This window comes from Ranitomeya variabilis, chromosome 1 (assembly GCF_051348905.1).
Source record: "Ranitomeya variabilis isolate aRanVar5 chromosome 1, aRanVar5.hap1, whole genome shotgun sequence".
Taxonomy (NCBI): Eukaryota; Metazoa; Chordata; class Amphibia; order Anura; family Dendrobatidae; genus Ranitomeya; species Ranitomeya variabilis.
Genome location: NC_135232.1, coordinates 164,665,626 through 164,687,934, shown reverse-complemented (window position 1 = coordinate 164,687,934; position 22,309 = coordinate 164,665,626). Strand labels below are relative to the sequence as shown.

General features: G+C 41.4%; 1 protein-coding gene and 1 long non-coding RNA gene across 3 annotated transcripts in view; one reads left to right on the top strand and one right to left on the bottom strand.

Annotated features, from left to right (window-relative positions):
* EPB41L4A (erythrocyte membrane protein band 4.1 like 4A) overlaps positions 1–22,309 on the top strand; it is a 370,057-nt gene that overhangs the window by 241,071 nt on the left and 106,677 nt on the right. For both annotated transcript variants that reach the window (XM_077290345.1, XM_077290336.1), the window contains one exon: positions 720–840. In XM_077290345.1, the coding sequence (XP_077146460.1) occupies positions 720–840 (121 nt within the window). The remainder of the gene's footprint in view (positions 1–719; positions 841–22,309) is intronic.
* Positions 13,348–22,309, bottom strand: part of LOC143808086 (uncharacterized) — a 67,428-nt gene continuing 58,466 nt past the window's right edge. Inside the window, exon 3 of the long non-coding RNA XR_013221880.1 lies at positions 13,348–13,448. This is a non-coding gene — a long non-coding RNA (uncharacterized LOC143808086). The remainder of the gene's footprint in view (positions 13,449–22,309) is intronic.

Genomic DNA, 22,309 nt, shown 5'->3' with positions numbered 1-22,309 from the left:
TCAAATAGGTTTTAGGGCTGATTTCCCAGAGGAAAAGCTTGTGTTGGCTGGAGTCTTCTTTACGTGTCCTATTTGTAGCCTACAGGAGTGTTCTACCAAACCATAATGCATAGGCGACTGTGCCATGTCTGTAGTTTAACATTAGTAATACCAATATTCCCTACACAAAATATATCAAATATAATGTCTCTAGCAAATATTACTTGTAAGTCAATGGAAATGTCTGAATTTCCACCACTAACACATAGCTTGGTTTTTTTATTTATTTTTTTTTACGCCTTTTTAGCTTTCATGTGTGTTCAACACCACCACTATCGATTTGTGTGAATCCAGCTAAAAATGTATCTTCAAACCTAAAAGTGTGTTGGTAGCGCAACGTGTTTACACAGCCTAAGTTTTTACGGATTCTGCCAATGGTACAAGCATCTGTCCTCAGAGCGGGGTCTTGTTTCATTCCACTGTGCGAACGCCTCTTCACTGACAGCGACGCATGAAGGGGTCTCGTTCTTCTAATAGATGCTGTTGTGGGACAGGCCTCTATCGATATAACCCGTTTTTACAGATAGAATGTATTGTGTTCTGCACAACACTCTCAGGGATCTTTCTGCTCCTTTTTCCTAAGTGAGCCTTTTTCAAACCTTAAATTCCACCTGGGTTCCAAAATTGAGATAACATTGTGAGATGGTATAATCATTAATGGCGATGTCTCTCTTTTGCAGCGGAACTTGGGGACTATGATCCATATAAGAACCTCGCTGGTTACGTTTCTGAATATCGTTTTGTGCCTGACCAGAAGGAAGAGCTGGAGGAAGCCGTTGAACGTATCCATAAAACACTAATGTAAGTATTTCAATTGTGTATGATTTCATTACTAACGCCAATGAAAGAGGTTTTTGAGTTTCAGAAAACTCCTTCCCCTAGACCGGGTTTGTTAAAAACAAAACAAAAAAAATCCCGTGCTTTACTCAGCACTCCCCCGCGGGTCCAGCGATGAATTCTCCGCTGCGGCTCCTGGTGCCTGTTATTGTCCATAGCGTTGATGTCACATCAACAGCACACAATCACTGAGCTCAATATACAAACAAAAGAAAACAGCATACTATAAGCGCTAAGATGTATGGAAACATTGAATATATGAAATTTGAACTGCATTACTGCTATATAAAATATATTTATAAAAATGAAGGGACTTAGCTCATAAATTGGCCAATTCATGAGATCCCATCAGCCATGACAAGTTTACCTATCTTTGATAGGATCCTAAATCTAGTAGTTATCAAACATGCCTCTCCCTGGCTAAAATACCAGTAATTTAGAGGGAAAGTGGGATACAGCATTAATTAAAAACAGCCTTAAGCTGATGGGAGGAGTGCTCAATCAGAAAATGAGGCAGTCAAAACCTCTAATAGTGTGCTGCAAAAAGCTAAATGTGAATAAAAATGAAGGTACTGACCTATGCACTCCTACCATAAGCCTAAGGTTGTTTTTAATTAATGTTTTATCCTACCTGTCCTTTAAATTTGTAGGCTTTTAGCCTAGGAGAGACATGTTTGATAAATATTAGGTTTGGGGTCCCTCAAAGAAGGGTTGCCTTGTTGTGGCTGATGGGTAGGGATGGGTGGACCAGCAGAAGTTTGAGTCCTAGTATCTGACCCTCTCTCTCTCCATCTCCCACTCTTCCTCCATCTCCCTCTCCCTCTTCTCTCTCATGGACTTCAGTAGAAAGTCCATGTTCGGTGTTCAGGCCCGATCAGTCACTGTCCGGTATAAACTCCGAACATTTCTGTTTGGGTTTTCCCATCTCTACTGATGGGTCTCATGAATTCACCAGTTTATGCTCTAAGTGCCTTCATTTTTATAACTATATTCTATATAACGGTAATGCAGTTCAATTTCATATATTCAATGTTTGCTTATTTCTTGGCTCCTAGAGTATTCTTTTGTTTGTATATTATGCATTAAATATATTGTGTATTATTATCAATGAGCTCAGTGTCTTTCAGTGGCTTGTTCTATCTACTGTCGTGACTTCAGCAGTGGCGACAATAATAGACACCGAGAATGGTGGTGGAGACTCGGTACTGGACCTGATGAGAGTGAGTGAGGTACAATTTGCAGCTCGTGGACAGAGATTTTATGAAACTGGAAAATCCTTTTTAAGAGTATACTGTTCTTCCAGGGGGTTTCTTCTTTGTTGACAAGTGATGACTTCTGTGTAACCCTGGCACCCTGACCTGAATGTAGCCTATATAACAGCTCTCACAAGTTGACTTTTTAGATTTATTGGCCTCTGACAAGAATGTGTATAAAGCGTGTTAATATGTTGACACATTTTTATGAGGAACAAAGGTTATTGCCCCTAAACTTACTAGTTGTAATGGCTGAACATTTGCTTTGGGTTGGAATTTAGTACAGTTGTATGTCACTTGTCACACCCAGAGCTTACAACAATTCACACTTGTGGTCAATAGAAATAATGGGGGCATTTATGGAAGCTTTGCATACCAGAGGAAACCAATTTTGCCAAATCATTTTGTTTGCATTATTGTACAGGTCCTTCTCAAAAAATTAGCATATAGTGTTAAATTTCATTATTTACCATAATGTAATGATTACAATTAAACTTTCATATATTATAGATTCATTATCCACCAACTGAAATTTGTCAGGTCTTTTATTGTTTTAATACTGATGATTTTGGCATACAACTCCTGATAACCCAAAAAACCTGTCTCAATAAATTAGCATATTTCACCCGGCCAATCAAATAAAAGTGTTTTTTAATAACAAACAAAAAAACCCATCAAATAATAATGTTCAGTTATGCACTCAATACTTGGTCGGGAATCCTTTGGCAGAAATGACTGCTTCAATGCGGCGTGGCATGGAGGCAATCAGCCTGTGACACTGCTGAGATGTTATGGAGGCCCAGGATGCTTCAATAGCGGCCTTAAGCTCATCCAGAGTGTTGGGTCTTGCGTCTCTCAACTTTCTCTTCACAATATCCCACAGATTCTCTATGGGGTTCAGGTCAGGAGAGTTGGCAGGCCAATTGAGCACAGTAATACCATGGTCAGTAAACCATTTACCAGTGGTTTTGGCACTGTGAGCAGGTGCCAGGTCGTGCTGAAAAATGAAATCTTCATCTCCATAAAGCATTTCAGCCGATGGAAGCATGAAGTGCTCCAAAATCTCCTGATAGCTAGCTGCATTGACCCTGCCCTTGATGAAACACAGTGGACCAACACCAGCAGCTGACATGGCACCCCACACCATCACTGACTGTGGGTACTTGACACTGGACTTCAGGCATTTTGGCATTTCCTTCTCCCCAGTCTTCCTCCAGACTCTGGCACCTTGATTTCCGAATGACATGCAAAATTTGCTTTCATCAGAAAAAAGTACTTGGGACCACTTAGCAACAGTCCAGTGCTGCTTCTCTGTAGCCCAGGTCAGGCGCTTCTGCCGCTGTTTATGGTTCAAAAGTGCACGGTGGCTCTGGATGTTTCCACACCAGACTCAGTCCACTGCTTCCTCAGGTTCCCCAAGGTCTGGAATCGGTCCTTCTCCACAATCTTCCTCAGGGTCCGGTCACCTCTTCTCGTTGTACAGCGTTTTCTGCCACATTGTTTCCTTCCAACAGACTTACCATTGAGGTGCCTTGATACAGCACTCTGGGAACAGCCTATTTGTTGAGAAATTTCTTTCTGGGTCTTACCCTCTTGCTTGAGGGTGTCAATGATGGCCTTCTTGACATCTGTCAGGTCGCTAGTCTTACTCATGATGGGGGTTTTGAGTAATGAACCAGGCAGGGAGTTTTTAAAAGCCTCAGGTATCTTTTGCATGTGTTTAGAGTTAGTTAGTTGATTCAGAAGATTAGGGTAATAGGTCATTTAGAGAACCTTTTCTTGATATGCTAATTTATTGAGACAGGTTTTTTGGGTTATCAGGAGTTGTATGCCAAAATAATCAGTATTAAAACAATAAAAGACCTGACAAATTTCAGTTGGTGGATAATGAATCTATAATATATGAAAGTTTAATTGTAATCATTACATTATGGTAAATAATGAAATTTAACACTATATGCTAATTTTTTGAGAAGGACCTGTATATCTTTTTGTAAAATTCTTGTATATTTTGAGGTCAGAAGTCAATATTTAATTTTGTGTCAGTTCATATTTAACAAATACATCCATTGTTATTACTGGCCGCAGCTTCCCGTAAAACTTTGAAAAGGGATGGTGGAAGATGCAACTTTTTCTCCGGTTTAGTATGATGAAGCATCATTATCAAATTAGAAATGTAACTTTCTGCAGAATCTATTGTTTGCATTTCTGTTTTTTTTATGGAGGATTTTTCTTTAAGAAACTATGCTAGAAAAGTTTTAAGGACAAATCTGTTGAACTATATACGTGGCTGAAAGTGTTGTCACCCTTGAAATTGTTCCAGAAAATGAAGTATTTATCCCAGAAAATTATTGCAGTTACACTTGTTTTGTCATACACATGTTTATTTCCTTTTGTGTGTACTGGACCAACGGTAAAAAAAATTAGAAAAAAAGGCAAATTGAACATAGTTTCACACAAAACCCCACAAATGGTCTTGACAAAATTGGTGGACCTTTTCCAAATTGTGTATAAACCACTTTGTTTCAAACATGTGATGCTCGTTCAAACTTACCTGTGGTAAGTAACCGTTGTGGCAATATAAAAATCACACTTGTAACTGGATAAAAATTGGAGAAATTGACTCAATCTTTGCATTGCATGTCTGTGTGTGTGTGTGCCACACAAAGTATGGAAAATAGTGATGAGCGAGTATACTCGTTGCTCGGGTTTTCCCGAGCACGCTCGGGTGGTCTCCGAATATTTGTTAGTGCTCGGAGATTTAGTTTTTATCCACGCAGCTGCATGACTTACGGCTGCTAGACAGGCTGAATACATGTGAGGATTCCCTAGCAACCTGGCAACCCCCACATGTATTCAGGCTGTCCAGCAGCCGTAAATCATGCAGCTGAGGTGACGAAAACTAAATCTCTGAGCAATAACAAATACTCGGAGATAACCCGAGCAATGAGTATACTCGCTCATCACTAATGGAGAACAGAAAGAGGAGAGGAGAACTGTCTGAGTACTTGAGAACCAAAATTGTTGAACAATATAAACAATCTAAAGGTTACAAGTCCATCTCCAGAGATCTTGATTTTCTTTTGTCCATGGTGCCCAACATAATCAAAAAGTTTACAACCCAGGGTACTGTAGCTAATCTCCTTGGACATGGACGGCAGTGAAAAACTGATGAAAAGTTGCAACACATGATAGTCCGGATGGTGGTTTAGCAGTCCCAATGAAGTTCCAAAGACATTCAAGCATCAGTGTCAGCACAAACTATCTGTCAACATTTGAAATGAAACGCTATGGCAGCAGATCCAGGAGAGGACCCCACTGCTGACATAGGGGCATAAAAATCTAGACTGTAGTTTGCCAAAATGTACTTGAGTAAGTCAAAATCATTCTGGGAAAGTGTCTTGTGGACAGAAGAGAGCAAGATAGAGCTTTTTGTTAAAGTACATCATTCTACTGTTTACTGAAAATGGAATGAGGCTTACAAAGAAAAGAACAAAATACCTACAGTCAAATATGGTGGAGGTTCAAACCTGTTTTGGGGTTGTTTTGTTGACTCTCATACTCTGTGCCTTTACGGAGAAGGATTACCAAAGGATTTTGGGTCGCAATGTGGTTCCCAGTGTCAGAAATCTCTGTTTGCGTACTAGGTCATGGGTCTTCCACCAGGACAATGATAACAAATGTACTTCAAGAAAAACCCAGAAATGGATGAAAACAAAGCGCTGGAGAGTTCTGAAGTGGTTAGCAATGAATCCGGATGTAAATCCCATTGAACACTTCTGGAGAGATCTTAAAATTGCTGTTAGGAGAAGGCGCTCTTCAAATATGAGAGACCTGGAGCAGTTTGCAAAAGAGTGATCCAAAATTCCATGTGAGAGGTGTAAGAAGCTTGTTGATGGTTATAGGAAGTGATTTATTGCAGTTATTTATTCCAAAGGGTGTGTTGAACTATGTCCAATTTGCCTTTTTTTCCTCTGTTTTTTTTTGTGTGTGTTGTAGTACCAATACACAAAGAAAAGAAACGTGTATAACAAAGCATGTGTAATTGCAATAATTGCCTGAGAAAAATGCTTAATTTTCTGGAACAATTTCAAGGCTAAGTACACACGTGGTCAAAATTGTTGGTACCCTCGTTTAATGACAGAAAAACCCACAATGGTCACATAAATAACTTGAATCTGACAAAAGTAATAATAAATAAAAGATCTATGAAAATGAACAAATGAAAGTCAGACATTGTTTTTCAACTATGCTTCCACAGAATTAAAAAAATAAATAAAACTCATGAAATAGGCCTGGACAGAAATGATGGGACCCCTGAAAATAATGTGACAAAAGAGACATGATAAATCAAGGTGTGTCCACTAACTAGCATCACAGATGTCTACAATCTTGGAATCAGTGAGTGGGCCTATATATAGGGCTACAGATACTCACTGTGCTGTTTGGTGACATGCTGTGTATCACACCCAACATGGACCAGAGGAAGCAAAGGGAAGAGTTGTCTCAGGAGATTAGAAAGAAAATTATAGACAAACATGTTAAAGGTAAAGGTTATAAGACCATCTCCAAGCAGCTTGATATTCCTATGACTACAGTTGCACATATTATTCAGAAATTTAAGATCCATGGGACTGTATCCGACCTCCCTGGACATGGCCTCAGGAGGAAAATTAATAACAAATCAAAGAGACGAATAATACGAATGGCAACAAAAGAGCCCAGAAAAACTTCTAAACAGATTACAGGTGAACTTGAAGCTCAAGGAACATCAGTGTCAGATCGCACCATCCGTCGTTGTATGAGCCAAAGTGGACTTCATGGGAGACGACCAAGGAGGACACCATTGTTGAAAAAAAAAAATCATAAAAAAAGCCAGACTGGAATTTGCCAAACTACATGTTGACAAGCCACAAAGCTTTTGGGAGAATGTCCTATGGACAGATGAGACAAAAATGGAACTTTTTGTCAACGCACATCAGCTCTATGTTCACAGACTGAAAAATGAAGCACATAAAGAAAAGAACACTGTCCCTACTGTGAAACATGGAGGAGGCTCTGTTATGTTCTGGGGCTGTTTAGCTGCATCTGGCACAGGGTGTCTAGAATCTGTGCAGGTACAATGAAATCTTAAGACACTCAAGGGATTATAGAGAGAAATGTGCTGCTCAGTGTCAGAAAGCTTGGTCTCAGTCGCAGGTCATGAGTCTTGCAACAGGATAATGACCCAAAACACACAGCTAAAAACACCCAAGAATGGCTAAGAGGAAACATTGGACTATTCTGAAGTGGCTTTCTATGAGCCCTGACCTAAATCCTATTGAGCATCTTTGGAAAGAGCTGAAACATGACATCTGGAAAAGGCAACCATCAAACACGAGACAACTGGAGCAGTTTGCTCTTGAGGAGTGGCCAAAATACCTGTCGAGAGGTGCAGAAGTCTCATTGACAGTTACAGGAATCGTTTGATGGCAGTGATTGCCTCAAAAGGTTGCGCAACAAAATATTAAGTTAAGGGTCCCATCATTTCTGTCCAGGCCTATTTCATGAGTTTTATTTTATTTTTTTAGATCTGTGGAAGCATGGTTGAAAAGCAATGTCTGACTTTCATTTGCTCATTTTCATAGATTTTTTATTTATTATTACTTTTGTCAGACTCAAGTTATTTCGGTGACCATTGTGGGTTTTTCTGTCATTAAACGAGGGGTACAAACTATTTTGACCACGTGTGTACATTCTGTATATAATATAATCAGGGTGGACATACCATTCCAACTCTACTAGTAATTTATGTACGCAGCTAATTTTGACTTGCTGTCTGTTATATTGGCCGTTCGTTCTTTGCTGTACGCTGCGGACTAATCACCGTCATTGTTAGAAGTCTGAACAGGGAAAGTTGGAAAACTGACACAACATCCATTACTGCCTGCAGCTATGTGCTCACCTCTGCTTCACCTCTTTCTTTGATGTGTATTCACCTTGGAATACAGCAAATCACTGCTGTGAGCATGTGACATTACGTTTTTTTCAGTACTTTTTTTTTTGCGTATTTTTTAATTTTTTTGAAGCTCGTTACCATTCTTTGTTCTTGCACTATTAAAACATCTAGAGTTATTGCATGTGCCTGAGGGGTGTATGAGATAAATTTCTTTCTTGATTGTCACAACCTGGCACATGACATTTTTTTGGCGCCTTAATATAACTTATACAACCATAAACATGGGAATAAATGCCCAACAAATAGCAATTCCCATGTTTGCCTGGCACAGAATATAGTAGCTTCTTAAGGAGGACTTTTCACCAAATTTTTCATGTTGAACTGCACACATAGTGAAATTGTAGCTGCGGAATAATTTATATATTCTTTTTAATTTTGCCTTTTCATTGCAGAGTTATTAGCAAGCAAAGTATTTTGTAGTGAGTTACCTTTTAAGTCCAAGTGGGTGTTATCAGAAAGTTTTCACTGCGGGCGTGTACTTCTTCTCCTTGTATGATGCTGACCAATCATAAGCATTCAGAAACACAGAAGGAAATGAACACTCTCCTCTCCATATTTATCTTTATTATCTTTTTATCTTTATTTTTATATAGCGCTAACATACTTCGCAGCGCTTTACAGGTTGCACACACATTATCGTCACTGTCCCCGTTGGGGCTCACAATCTAAATTCCATATCAGTATGTCTTTGGAATGTGAGAAGAAACCGGAGTACCCGGAGGAAACCCACGCAAACACGGAGAGAACATACAAACTCTTTGCAGATGTTGTCCTTAGTGGGGCTTGAACCCAGGACTCCAGCGCTGTGCTATCCACTGCGCCACCGTGCTGCCCACAAATTACTGCAGGTTTCTCAGTGTGTAAGTTATATGGCAGACGGTCATGATCTCTTGGTCTAACCTCTTGCACAATTAGAAAGCACAGATAACTAACACTTTTAAGAAAATGTCCATGTGGGGGGAGCTTATGTAAACTTATCTGAGTTTAGCTGTATCACTTTGCAAACTCTATCAGCTCTATTCCTCTTCTCATAGGACTGTCACCTCTGCTATATTGCCCCTCTCGTCACACTGTAGGTCCAGAAATATGTCAGTAATCACACTTTTGTCTGTTGTGCTCAGCTTGGGATGGCTCTGTAGTGAGATCATAGCAGGCTGTCATTGAATCTCGCATAGTAGTAGCCCAGAACAATGCTCTTGTGTGAGATTGGTATCACTGCAGAGCCAGTACAAGATGATTGAACATAGCAAACATACGTGTGATTACATCTGACACCCTGAGAAACCTGCTGTAAGCTACTGTGGGGGCGTGTTCTTCTGCTGCTTGTCCTTACCTGCATATGATTGTTTAGCATCATACAGGGAGAAGAAGTACACTCCCCTAGTGAAAACTATCTGATAACACCCACTTGGACTTAACCAAGTTAAATCTTTAGATGCCAAAAGCTTTCATTTCTAATATTTCTGCAACAGAGTTAACATTTCACAAAAGTTTTTTATTGCTCTGCAGCCACTATTAAATCTTGTCTCCTGTTCAACATGAATAATTTGATGAAAGGTCCTCTTCAAACATCACGTATGGCTATTTACCTTTATACTTTGGCTGTAAGAGGCAATAGTTAATAACTGCATGTAGGCAATAGATAATAATGGTATAAATAGCAAAAGCTCATTATTTATTTTATTACAATAGCAGAATATTAGTGTGTAGATGAACTTTGATTTTTTTTTTTTATATTTAGAGAAAAATGTAATGTGTGAAGTGAGGTTATAACCTATTTTAAGTTACAGGGTGCTTTCTCCTCCATTCATCTCAGAGATTTAAGCTGCCCTTAAAGGGAACCTGTCAGTCTATTCACGTCCCCCCAAACCATGGGCAGCATGAATTGAAGCCTGTCTGTTTGATTGCAGCCAGTTATGTTTGTCTCTGGAATATTCCTGTGTTTCAGGGATAACATAGTTTGAAGATCTGGTTGGGGACTATAGGGAGAGACTAGAGTAGTCCAGCGCAACCCTAGGCAGATTCTCCCTGCATTGGTCTAATTGATTGACATGTTGCTCCCATGTCCGTACATGGGGAAACACTCGTCAACCACCTGCAGCAGAGCAGAGAGAAGATGGCCGGTGACTGTGTCTAACTAGTCTCCTCTCTCCATATTCTCCCCTGTTGGCTCTTCAAATTATATTTTCTCTGGCATTTCAGAGAGAAACATACCTGGCTGCAATCACACAGCTAGGCTCTGATTTGTGCCGCCTGTGGTTCGGGCAGCATGACTCTAGCAGGTTCCTTGTAAAGCATATTAGGCCCACAGCTATCTCTCCTGAGACCCCTATACACGTGAATGCTTGATTTGGATGAGTATACACATGTTGTCCAAGCTCTTGTCCATCTGCCATGCTGAAAACTTAATTACCGCTTTATTCAATTGAATGGACCTATCTGGGTGGACTGGAGCGCTACTGTACAGTAAAGAAAAGCTGTAAACCAAACCATCGCTTTGGCTCCTTCACCCTTGGGATTGTCGAGGTTTTTGTTGTCCATGTCCAACCTCATGACGTTGCAATATTTACCACCACTTCCAAAAGCCTATAGACACCCCTGTCTGTAGCTATATGGTAGCTTCTCCAGAGATACTTAGGTTTGTGTTGCAGATAATGACATCAAATATTAGTTATATAACTTTATTGAAGAGGTAATCAAAATGGTAAATCCGGCTTCATTTTTCAGGCTTGTAAATAAACCATAATGTAAAATGTATGAGGCCGGGTCCAGATATGGTGGAAATTTCACAGTGATTCCATAACTGTGTAACATGCAGATTGTGCGGTCAGTTTAACTGCTCGAAAATCCACAGGGAAAATCTGAAATTGCCAAAATGTGGATTAATGCCGTAAAACAGATCAATTTTTGCATATAAAAATTTGTTAAAATCTTATCCATATACCTGGTGCTATATTTCCATGCGCAAATCTGCACGCCGCATTTCCATCTTGTGAGCACGGAAGTTTATTGACCGACATGATGTAAACTTAGACTCCTCCAATAATTATGTGAGAACATTGTGTATTCTCCGTGTGACCTTACAAGTGACATGTGTAGGATTCCTCGGAGGTCACATCCGGGAATTCTAGTACTTGTGATACCTTTCGTGACTTGGTTACGCTAAAAGGCTTAGCCCCAGTATTTATTGTGTCTACGGTGGCTATCATATGACTTATCTTGTATTGCTTATGAGGACTATGGCATAAAGTAAATGAATAAATGTGTTTTTTTAACAAAATTAAAGGAATTGAGACATTTTTATTAAGTATAGTATATCGAACTATAAAGCTTTATCTGCCTAGCTGTTTTTTTAAACTTTTTAGATTTTCATCTTTATTTTTGAATACTTTAGCATGAGTTGCCGGACCTCCGGCGATGCAGGGTGCGCCTCTTGCATACTAATAGCTCACTTTCACTGACCTTTCAAAGTTCACCTTCACATGGAAATAAAGAGTCACGTTCACACTAATAAGGAATGTGTTTTCTGCTCCCAGATCTGACGCCTACATCAAGAATATTGTTTAAGCATTAGTGGGCTAGACAAACATTTGTTAGTATGGCAGTGTTAATTCATGGATAGTTTGATTTTCCTGGTAAAAATAAGCACTTCTCAAACTACATGGAATACGGGCAGTTTTGTTCTTATGGTTAATGATATAGGGCATGAAGGTGCCTTTGTAATTTTGACATTCACTCTGAAAATTAAGTTGTGTTTCAGTCGTCATAGAAAGGGGATATTTGGAGATGAAAAATGAAGAAGAAAAATTGTTATGCAAGTGGATTACGGTATTAGCACATAAATGAAGAATGAAGAGTTAAACCTAATACTTTCTGTATCAATCCCTCATGTCTTTTTTAAGATCTCTGCTTGGAGTAATTTAGTAGTAACCGTTATTCTTTACCACTAGTGATGAGCGTGAGTGCTCGTTACTCGAGTTTGCCTAGCGTTCTCGGTGGTGATGAGCGATCATACTCGTATAAGGTGTTGTCAGAGCATGCTCGAGTGCCAATAGAGCATCTTCGACGTGCTCTAATGCTATGTAAGAGTCACCATAGCTGCATGACTCAGCTGTTCGACAGCCGCAACACATGCATTGGTTGCCTACCAAACAGGGAGTCCCTGCATGTGTTGCAGCTGTATAACAGCCACGGTGACTCTAACATATTATTCGAACATGCCGAAGATGCTCTATTGGCACTCGAGCATGCTGTGACAACACCTTATCTGAGCACTCTCACTCATCACTAGTGCTCGAGTATCGTGGGTGCTCAAGTGACATGTTTGAGTCCCTGCATGTTTCGTGGCTGTTAGACAGCCACAAAACATGCGGGGTTTGCCCATGTATGTCTAAACAACCAAGAAACATGCGGGCGCAGGGATTCGTATGTGTCACTCGAGCACCCTAGGCAAACTGGAGTAACGAGCGCTTGTGCTCATTACTATTTACCACCTATAGACTGGTCCAGGTCATGTGATGGACACAGATGCATGGGACAATAAAGTTAATGCCCTTTGTTTTGCATAATCCCAAAATGGATTGGCACTCCATAAAATGAAGTGGTGCTTGTGGATAGTGCATATGTAATATCCAAAGAAGTCCGGGCATTCACGTATTGATGATTCAGGCTTTAATCCAGTTAACACACGACGCATTTCAGCCCATCCCAGGTTTTCATTAACAGTGGAAAAAGGAAAGTTTGTACCAGTAAAGAGGGAAACAAAAAAGGAAATTATCGCATTAGTGAGAATTACAAGGAAATGGCACCAAGAAACAAACATATGTAATCATGCTATAAAAAGCACAGGCTGATAATTGCCCGATCCTTGGCCTTTGCAAACATGGATGCAGGCTGCCCACAAAGGAGCAAGATCTTGTTAGCCAGCTGATCTAGTGTTTAAAACAAATTATAAATGTTGCATCAGCAACACATCACCTCTAGTAAGCAGGGCAAAGTTTTATTGAGGGGTTAAGCCTCTCATCTAAAATGGGCAAATTTGCTAAGTGTCTATTTTATTTTTTGAAAAAATGTATATTTTTTTAAAATCTACAAAATAAAATTGCTAAAATTGGAATACTGCATTCACTTGAATCCAAATCCAGTGTCTTCTGTGACATTTGATATCTTTACATCACTCCTACAGGTAAGATTATATAGAGATGTACTGTAGTAATCTTACTGTAGTTTGTGTCCAGGCATCACTTGATCCCCGCTGATCAAATATAACCAGATAAATAGATCTTCCTTCTGATGGATGCTTTCTGAATGACTGATAATCCCTGTGGAGAGAATACAGTGAAGAGTAGGGTATATCTTTCTTATTGTTTATAAGTTGCCCATAGACCAGCTCTAATTTTGCCCATACATATACATAGCGTTAGCTGTCATTTGACCAATGTGACGTTTCCATGCTTGTCTGTGCTCATGTTGATTTCAAGAGAGAAGAAGCCTCTAACTGACACTAAGGGTATGTGCACACGTCAGGATTTCTTGCAGAAATTTCCTGAAGAAAACCGGAAATTTTCTGCAAGAAATCCGCATTTTTTTTCCCGTTTTTTTCGCGGTTTTTTTTAGCATTTTGCAAGCGAAATTAGCTTGCAGAATGCTAAAGTTTTCCAAGTGATCTGTAGCATCGCTTGGAAAACTGACTGACAGGTTGGTCACACTTGTCAAACATAGTGCTTATGCAGCATCTATAGTAAAAGGTGGAATGTTTAAAAATAATAATAAAAAAAAATTGTTATACTCACCTGCAGACAGCTGATCTCCTCAGCGGCGTCCGTTCCTATAGATGGTGTGTGCAGGACCTTCAGTGACGTCCCGGTCACGTGAGCGGTCACATGAGCGGTCTCGCGACCAATCACAAGACCGCGACGTCATCACAGGTCCTTCACACAGAGCATCTATAGGAACGGAAGAGAGAGCATGCAGCGCTGAGAGGCGGGAACACTTCGGGGGCCATCAGAGGGTGAGTATATGACTATTTTTTATTTTAATTCTTTTTTTTTTACCAATTATATGGTGCCCAGTCCGTGGAGGAGAGTCTCCTCTCCTCCACCCTGGGTACCAACCGCACATAATCTGCTTACTTCCCGCATGGTGTGCACAGCCCCGTGCGAGAAGTAAGCAGATCAATGCATTCCTAGGTGTGCGGAATCCCCGCAATTCCGCAATTTTAATGAACATGTTGCTTTTTTTTCCGCGATGCGATTTTTTCGCGGAAAAAAATGCAACATTTGCACAAGAAATGCAGAATACACTGTAAATAATAGGAGGCATATGTTAGCATTTTTTTTGCGTTTTTATCACGTTTTTATAGCGAAAAAAAAAAACGCGAAAAATACTGAACGTGTGCACATGGCCTCAGAAGCAAAATGGCTGTTCTCTATTTCCTCTAACAATAGACCTTAGGTTGTGTTTTGCTGCCACCAGACAGATTGTCTGCAGATCTTACCAAGCTTTCCTGGGGCTTAAATATGAATTACTTATCAGTAGATTAAACACCGCAGAATAAAGGAGTAGCGTGCTCACCGCTGGTTTAGGTGACGGGTCCCCTAAAATGTTTACACAGGCACAGGGGCTCACTGGTTTGGGCTGCTCTGCCTATTACTTCAGTTATCAATGAGAGTGTGCTGCACTATATGGAACAGTGATCTAAATGTATGAGCCTCTCTATGTAGTGTGAGGCAGTGAGGGGGATCATATGCGAGAGTCGATATGGATCCCCCATGATGCTGACGGAGTCCTATTAGACCCGCTGGAGTGTCTTGTGTCCACACCAGGACACCTGTGAGTCACAAGGCAAAATAAAAGTAAGTGTGGACGTGGTTAAGATATTTAGCCAAGGCAGTGTTTAGGAAAACCCGTTAAGGGCTTTTATTTTTGGAGTGAACTACAGGATGGTAGTGGGGCAGTTCATACCCTCCAAGCCGGGTCTTACAAGTGTCCCATGGCCGCAGATTCCAGTTAAAAACCCTGCAGTAAGGGGTTTGGGTGTTCCTGTGTTTGTTTGCAAGTGGCAGAGCATGTGGCTCTGCAGCGTTCCAGCCTGTGTGAGGTAACATGGAGCCAAGAGCAGCTAATGCCTGGCACGCTGCAGCTTGATACAGTGGTGCAGTCGCCCTCAGCAACTGGTCTCGGATACGGACTGTTGTGAAGCCCCGGCTGCGATCCGGAGGATACAGTGTGCTGTTCATTTTATGAGTTATTTTGGACATTAAAAGACTTTTGCTTTGAACTTTCCTGTGGTCTCTGCCTATCTGTTACACTGCACCAACCCCGCTGTACTACAGTAGTTATTAAAGGGAATCTGTCAGCAGATTTTTGCTATTTAATCTGATAGTAGCATAATATAGGGCATGAGACCCTGATTTCAGGGTTGTGTCACTTACTAGACTGTGTAATGAGGTTTCAATATAAACAGTGTTTTATCAGTAGGGGATTACCACTTCCAGATTACTGTTCACACAACCAGCCTAATATGTGTAAAGGTACCTTCACACGAAGCGACGCTGCAGCGATAGCGACAACGATGCCGATCGCTGCAGCGTCGCTGTTTGATCGCTGGAGAGCTGTCACACAGACCGCTCTCCAGCGACCAACGATGCCGAGGTCCCCGGGTAACCAGGGTAAACATCGGGTTGCTAAGCGCAGGGCCGCGCTTAGTAACCCGATGTTTACCCTGGTTACCAGCGTAAAAGTAAAAAAAACAAACAGTACATGCTCACCTGCGCGTCCCCCAGCGTCCGCTTCCTGACACTGACTGAGCTCCGGCCCTAACAGCACAGCGGTGACGTCACCGCTGTGCTTTCACTTTCACTTTAGGGCCGGCGCTCAGTAAGTGTCAGGAAGCAGACGCTGGGGGACGCGCAGGTGAGTATGTACTGTTTGTTTTTTTTTACTTTTACGCTGGTAACCAGGGTAAACATCGGGTTACTAAGCGCGGCCCTGCGCTTGGTAACCCGATGTTTACCCTGGTTACCAGTGTAAAACATCGCTGGTATCGTTGCTTTTGCTTTCAAACACAACGATACACAGCGATCGGACGACCAAATAAAGTTCTGGACTTTATTCAGCGACCAGCGACATCACAGCAGGATCCTGATCGCTGCTGCGTGTCAAACGAAACGATATCGCTAGCGAGGACGCTGCAACGTCACGGATCGCTAGCGATGTCGTTTCGTGTGAAGGTACCTTAACTCTGCTCCCTCCACTGAGTACCAGCTAGCTGACAATGCACAGTGTGAACAGGAAGCTTCCAGTCAGGGATGTTGGGAGTCATTACATTTCACAGAGTAGTAGTAGCCCAAAACAAACTAGCTGCTCCTGTGTGAGCCATAATGACAGCCCTGATCTGATGTCACTGCAAAGTACAAGTTGATGGAGCATAGTAGACATAAGTGTGATTACACCTCACACCGTAAGAAACCTGCTCTAAACTACTGTGGGGGCGTGTTCTTTTTCTGCTGTGTGTTGTTAGGCTACGTTCACATTTGCGGCCAGCGCCGCAGCGTCGGGCGCCGCAGCGGCGCCGCATGCGTCATGCGCCCCTATATTTAACATGGGGCGCATGGACATGCGGCGCACTTGCGTTTTGCGCCGCATGCGTCGCTGCGGCGCCCGCGTCGGGGCGCAGAGGACGCAGCAAGTTGCATTTTTGCTGCGTCCAAATTCAATGAAAAAAACGACGCATGCGGCGCAAAACGCAGCGTTGTGCATGCGTTTTGCTGCGTTTTTGTTTGCGTTGTGCGCTGCGGCGCCGACGCTGCGGCGCACAACGCAAATGTGAACGTAGCCTTACCTGCTTATGATTGATCATCATCATACAGGATGAAGAAGTACACGCCCCCTAGTGAAAACTATCTGACAGCAGCCACTTTGGAAATTAATCTAAAATTGAATGACTATGTATGTGTGAGGTGATGGGAAATTTGCCTCTTACTGTCACCTACAATTAACCGTTTGCATGTAATTTGCAGCTGCTGTTCTATTTTATTAGTAATATACAATATACATTGAGAATATTTTTGCCTGCAGTCCTTCTCACCCACCACAGGAGGCCACTGTTTCCCCTGTAACGCGTCTATACCTCTGGCTTAGTCCGGTTTCACACATCCTGATATTTTCGGTCCAAGAAAAACCGGTACTGGAGTTATCCGTGTCTGTGTGTGTAATACTTGCAGCACGTGTGTGGTATCCATGTGCCGCATCAGTACCACACGGACGGCCGCTGGGGAAGAAGCGCTACAGTAAGCACTGTTCTCCGGCGGTAGGTGCTGAAGACGGCTCTCATCATTCTCCCCTGCTCTGCCGGTGATCGGCGCGAGCAGAAGAGAATGATGACTTACATTAAAGTCAGAACGATGACAGCTGGTGGGGGCTTTTGGGACTATTGCTCCCATCATCCGACACTTGCTGCCGCTAATAACAGTGACAGCAGGAGCAGATGATCGGGGTATTCCTCAGCCGCCGCCTGCGATATAACGAAATAAATGAATAAAAAACCCGGTGCGGGTTTCCCCCTATTTTCTTTAACCAAGAAGGCAAAACTCACAGCTGAGGGCTGCAACCCTTAGCTGTCAGCTTCAGTAAGGTTGGTTATCAAGAATAGAAGGGTCCCCATGCTGTTTTTTTGTAAAAGTCAGGTTCATATTTGTGGGGTTGATGTCACCTTAATATTGTCAGGTGACATCAAGCCCAAAGCTTAGTAATGGAGACGCGTCTATAAGACACCTATCCATTACTAATCCTATAGTTGTATTGTAAATAAAGACACAGCTAGAATAAAGTCCTTTAATTGGAAAAAATGCTAGACTCCTTTAATAATCTCAATTAAACCATACTTACGACCTCGCCTAATTCCACCGAAGCCCTCGATCTCCTGTAATAAAAGTAAAATAAAAAACAACAATATACCATACCTGTCCGTCGTTCTGTCCTACGCGTAATCCATGTCAGGGGGAGAAACCGTTTTCAACCTGGACGGTGCCAAGATGTGACTGTCCAGGCTGAGAACCACCGGTGAATGAGCTGCTGAGAGCGCAGCCTCATTCACCTTGTACACATGGTCTGCAGAAACACACTTACTTGTGCACAGACCCATTTGAATGGGTCTATGTGTGTCAGTGTCTCCGAAACGTGTGAAAACTGTCACCACACGTACCAGAGACACGGATGTGTGAAAGAGGCCTTACACTGGTTTGTGCAGGATTTTTATTCACAGTTGACCCTGTTATGTGAGGAGACATAGAAACAGCGATTCTGTTGGCAGAAACTTATGTTAACTGGACTCTGTTCTGCTGGCTTGAACTGGAGTTTGGACAGAACCAGATGTAGCCCCAGGCCAGTGCAAGCAATTGGGAGGAAGTGTCTGACAGGAAGGTGTTGATTCGGTGACCATCTTGGAAGAGCGAGGTGAGAGCTGGAAGGAGGAGGATGTGTGATGTGTGTCTCCACGGAGCGCCATCTGTGGAGTCGGGTGCTCCAGGGGGACAAAGACCGCACCAAGCAGAGGATACCATCCTGTTTCAGTTCCACTGGCAGTGGAGAAGTTTGAAGTGGCGACATCCTGGAAGTAGCGGAGCCAAAATCCCAAGGATTCAACATCCATGCCACACCCAGAGGGCCCTCCAGAAAGTCAACTGTGGTACCACGCATCGGTTAGAGACTTGGCATCCTTTGGTCAAACAGCCGTGGTTGCTCAGCTCTGTAACGATAGTGACCAGACACAGATCGGTAAGTCCTGAGCTCAGGCCCACCGCAAGGATACAGGCACTTGAATGCATCAGTGCCCATCACACTCCGTGTGCTGAACCACTAGAGACTTACAGAGACTACAGCATTAAAGGGGATTTATTGAAGTATACAGAGGTGATCCGAGGAGGGGCTCATTGCACTCACATGGTCCTTAAAGTGAACGCTACAGTGTATAATTCTATTACTGGGTTCTATCTAGGGGGTTTAGAGTTGTCTTGTTAAGCTTGTAAGCTGCTCTGCTGCATCACCAATAGGACATCCCTGGCATTTGACAAGCTTAGTCTTTACTGCTTTCCTTGTCCACAGCGTCGCTGTATCCTGGGGAGCCCACCCCGGACCACGTTAGAGGCAAAAGGTTTTGAGTGAAAGAGATTTGATTGACATTAGCATTTAGTGTGACTAGTTGTGTACGAGTTGTATAGCGCCATACTGGGAAGCCCATCAGCTTTTATAGGAACCTACTATACCCCTGTATTACTAAAGATGTCATATTACAGACCATACGTTGGCGACACGCAGGTTGTCTATGGCTTTTTATCTTTAAGATTTTTTCCTGTACGTGGCTGGAAGACACAACTGACTACGTTTATCATATAGAATAGCAATCTGTGTTTTTTTTCTAAGACTCTATGGCAATTTATCATGCCCTTCAATTTTATGTCTGCGACCAAGGTAGTCTATTATTAATATGATTACTTGTATTGTACTGTAGCACTTTACGTGGCGGAATATTGAGGTTAGCATTGTGAAAGACTGCACTGGACTGATGGAGCAATGTATGAGACACTCTGGAGGAGCCTGCAATATGTCATCTCTCATTACTGTGAAACATGGCATATGTAGTTTACAACACGTTTTCATTTTGTTTCCTAATATGTCCAGACAGCCACGTGTTTCTCTGTAGACAGAATAATATACGGTCTAGTATCTCCTAGTAATAAGCTGAGCCTGAACAATAATGATTTGGTAAAAATACCAATATTGTCAATAAAATTAATACTGGATTCTTTTATTAACCTTCTCAATAGGACAAAATATTAAAGTGGATCGGTCACCAGATATCATAATCCAATCCGCGTGTATTATTACATAAGTCTCTAAGACTTGATTATGCTGGTGTACTTGCTTTGAAAATTCATATCAAAATAGCAGTTTACTCATGATACTAAAATGAGATTTGTATTAGTCTTACTAAACCGGGACTCATAACATGCTTCTTTGAATATCCAGTTAGACAACTTTCATAAAGGATTGTACAGCCATTTTAAAGTGGATTTTTAAGGTAAGTACACCAGTCTCATCAGGTATAAGAGATCTTTATTGTGAAATCTGGTGACAGATCCACTTTTAAGGGAATCTGTTACCCACGTTTTTGACATGTAATCTGAGAGCAGCATGATGTAGGAGCACAGTCTCTGATTCCAGTGATGTATCTCCTTCTGGGCGGCTTGCTGTAGTTTCAATAAAATATGTTTAATCAGCAGTATATTTTCATTAGAAGATTGTAGTCATGCTGTATGTAGTCCTCCAAATTTAAATATTTACACTTAATACAACCCATCCTTATCACGGATTGGCATCATTCTGCCTATGCATAGTGTACACAGAAAGCTGCCATTCAGTGGCGTGGGCAGGGTTATACAAAGCTCAATAAGAGAACTGCTAGATCTGTAGCAGTTAAAAAATTGATTTTATGAAGAAAAAAAAACACAGGCAAGTAAGTAACTCATCACTAGAATTGGGGTCTCTGCTCCTGCATAATGTTGCTCTTAGCTGGTCTAGCAAAAATCTGATGACAGATTACTCAAAATGAATTTATTGATCTGTACACATGTAGCGTCACCTAGTTTTCGTTTGACTCTCTCTCCCTCTGAAGTATAGATAATTTTATTTTTTTTGGGAATCCTAGGATTCTCAGTTGTCAATTCATACCTGTAGTTTAGGAAGCGTCATAGAAATCATTCTAGTTGAATCCTCTGACTTCCTATTGAGACATGTTATGTTCTTTAATTCTTGATATAAGGATATCCCACATCTCCACACTGTAAATTCACACCTGCCTACATTATGTTTGCACGTTTAGTATGATGGTTTGATGTTTTTTGGGTATGTTTGTTATGTCCGGTGTAAGGACCTATGGTCTTCAGAGGTTCTACATTTGCTTCTCTTGGTCCAAGAAGATGCGTTTTTGCAATAATCTGCCCATTGAAGTTGATCTCGGAACGGCTTCCACCTTGCTACTTGTGAGGGCTCATACTCACTTGCGAGAAACTCGGATGAGTCTTGCATGTTAATACCCGGCGCTGCTGCCTGCACTCAGAAGTGGAGCGTGTGGCCGTATAGCAACACATGCAGCCGTACGCTCCGCTCCTGAGTGCCGGGTATTAACATGCGAGACTCATCCGAGTTTCTCACAAGTGAGTATGAGCCCTTAGTCTTACTCTAGTTTTGGGTTAAGAAATGTTTCCTGGGATGTTTTCCAAAGTGCATCATTGTGTTTCATTACAATATATTACACGACCGCTGCTTTATATTTCTATCATTGTTCTTCTGCCATTTCAGACCTTAGCTGTATCACGTGTCAATAAGGGGATGCTCCAGCTAGTTGGTGATTTTTTTATTTTTTTTTTGGATAAGGATGATGGCATCATGTTTTTAATCTGTTTTTAACCATGTACCGTATGTGCTTTTGTCATAATAAAGAATCTTTTTACTATATTTCATCTTAGCTGTGCATTATATATGCATTGGTCTTGTTTGTTTTGTGCATTGTCTTCTTCCCATGCATTATGTAGTACCCTGATTTATAAGGTTATTTATTTATCCTACTGTGGTGCACCCAATATCCACTTTTTTTTGTGCATCATTGTTTTTAAGGACATACCGTAAATAGTTTAAAATGTGCTAATTGTTTATAAACATTTCTGAAATTTGCCAAAAATGAAAAAAAAAAAAACCCCACAAGACATAAATTTACCACCACCATAAAGTATAATGTGTCACAAAAAACAATCCGAGAATTACTGAGATATAAGTGTGCAATAGTTATTAGTACATAAAGTGACTCATGTCAGATTTAGAAAAATGGGGCCAGGTCTCGAAAGCCAAAACTGGCTTCTGCAGAAAGGATTTACTTATTTTTATGTTTCTGTAGTTTCTCAGTTTAGATTAATTGCTTACCTGACATTCCTGATTGCTTCTTGTCTGCAGCTCATTGTGTTGTCAGTTCTGTACTGTGAAGCGACTGATGAGCAAGATAAGCGGTGTACTCTGCCAGTGTGCTACTTATGTAAATGTCTGATCTATCAGCAAGCATTCTTTGTGCCTAAAGGCCATTATTTCAGTCTAGACAACTGTAGTAAAATCGCCTTCATTAGTGGAAATT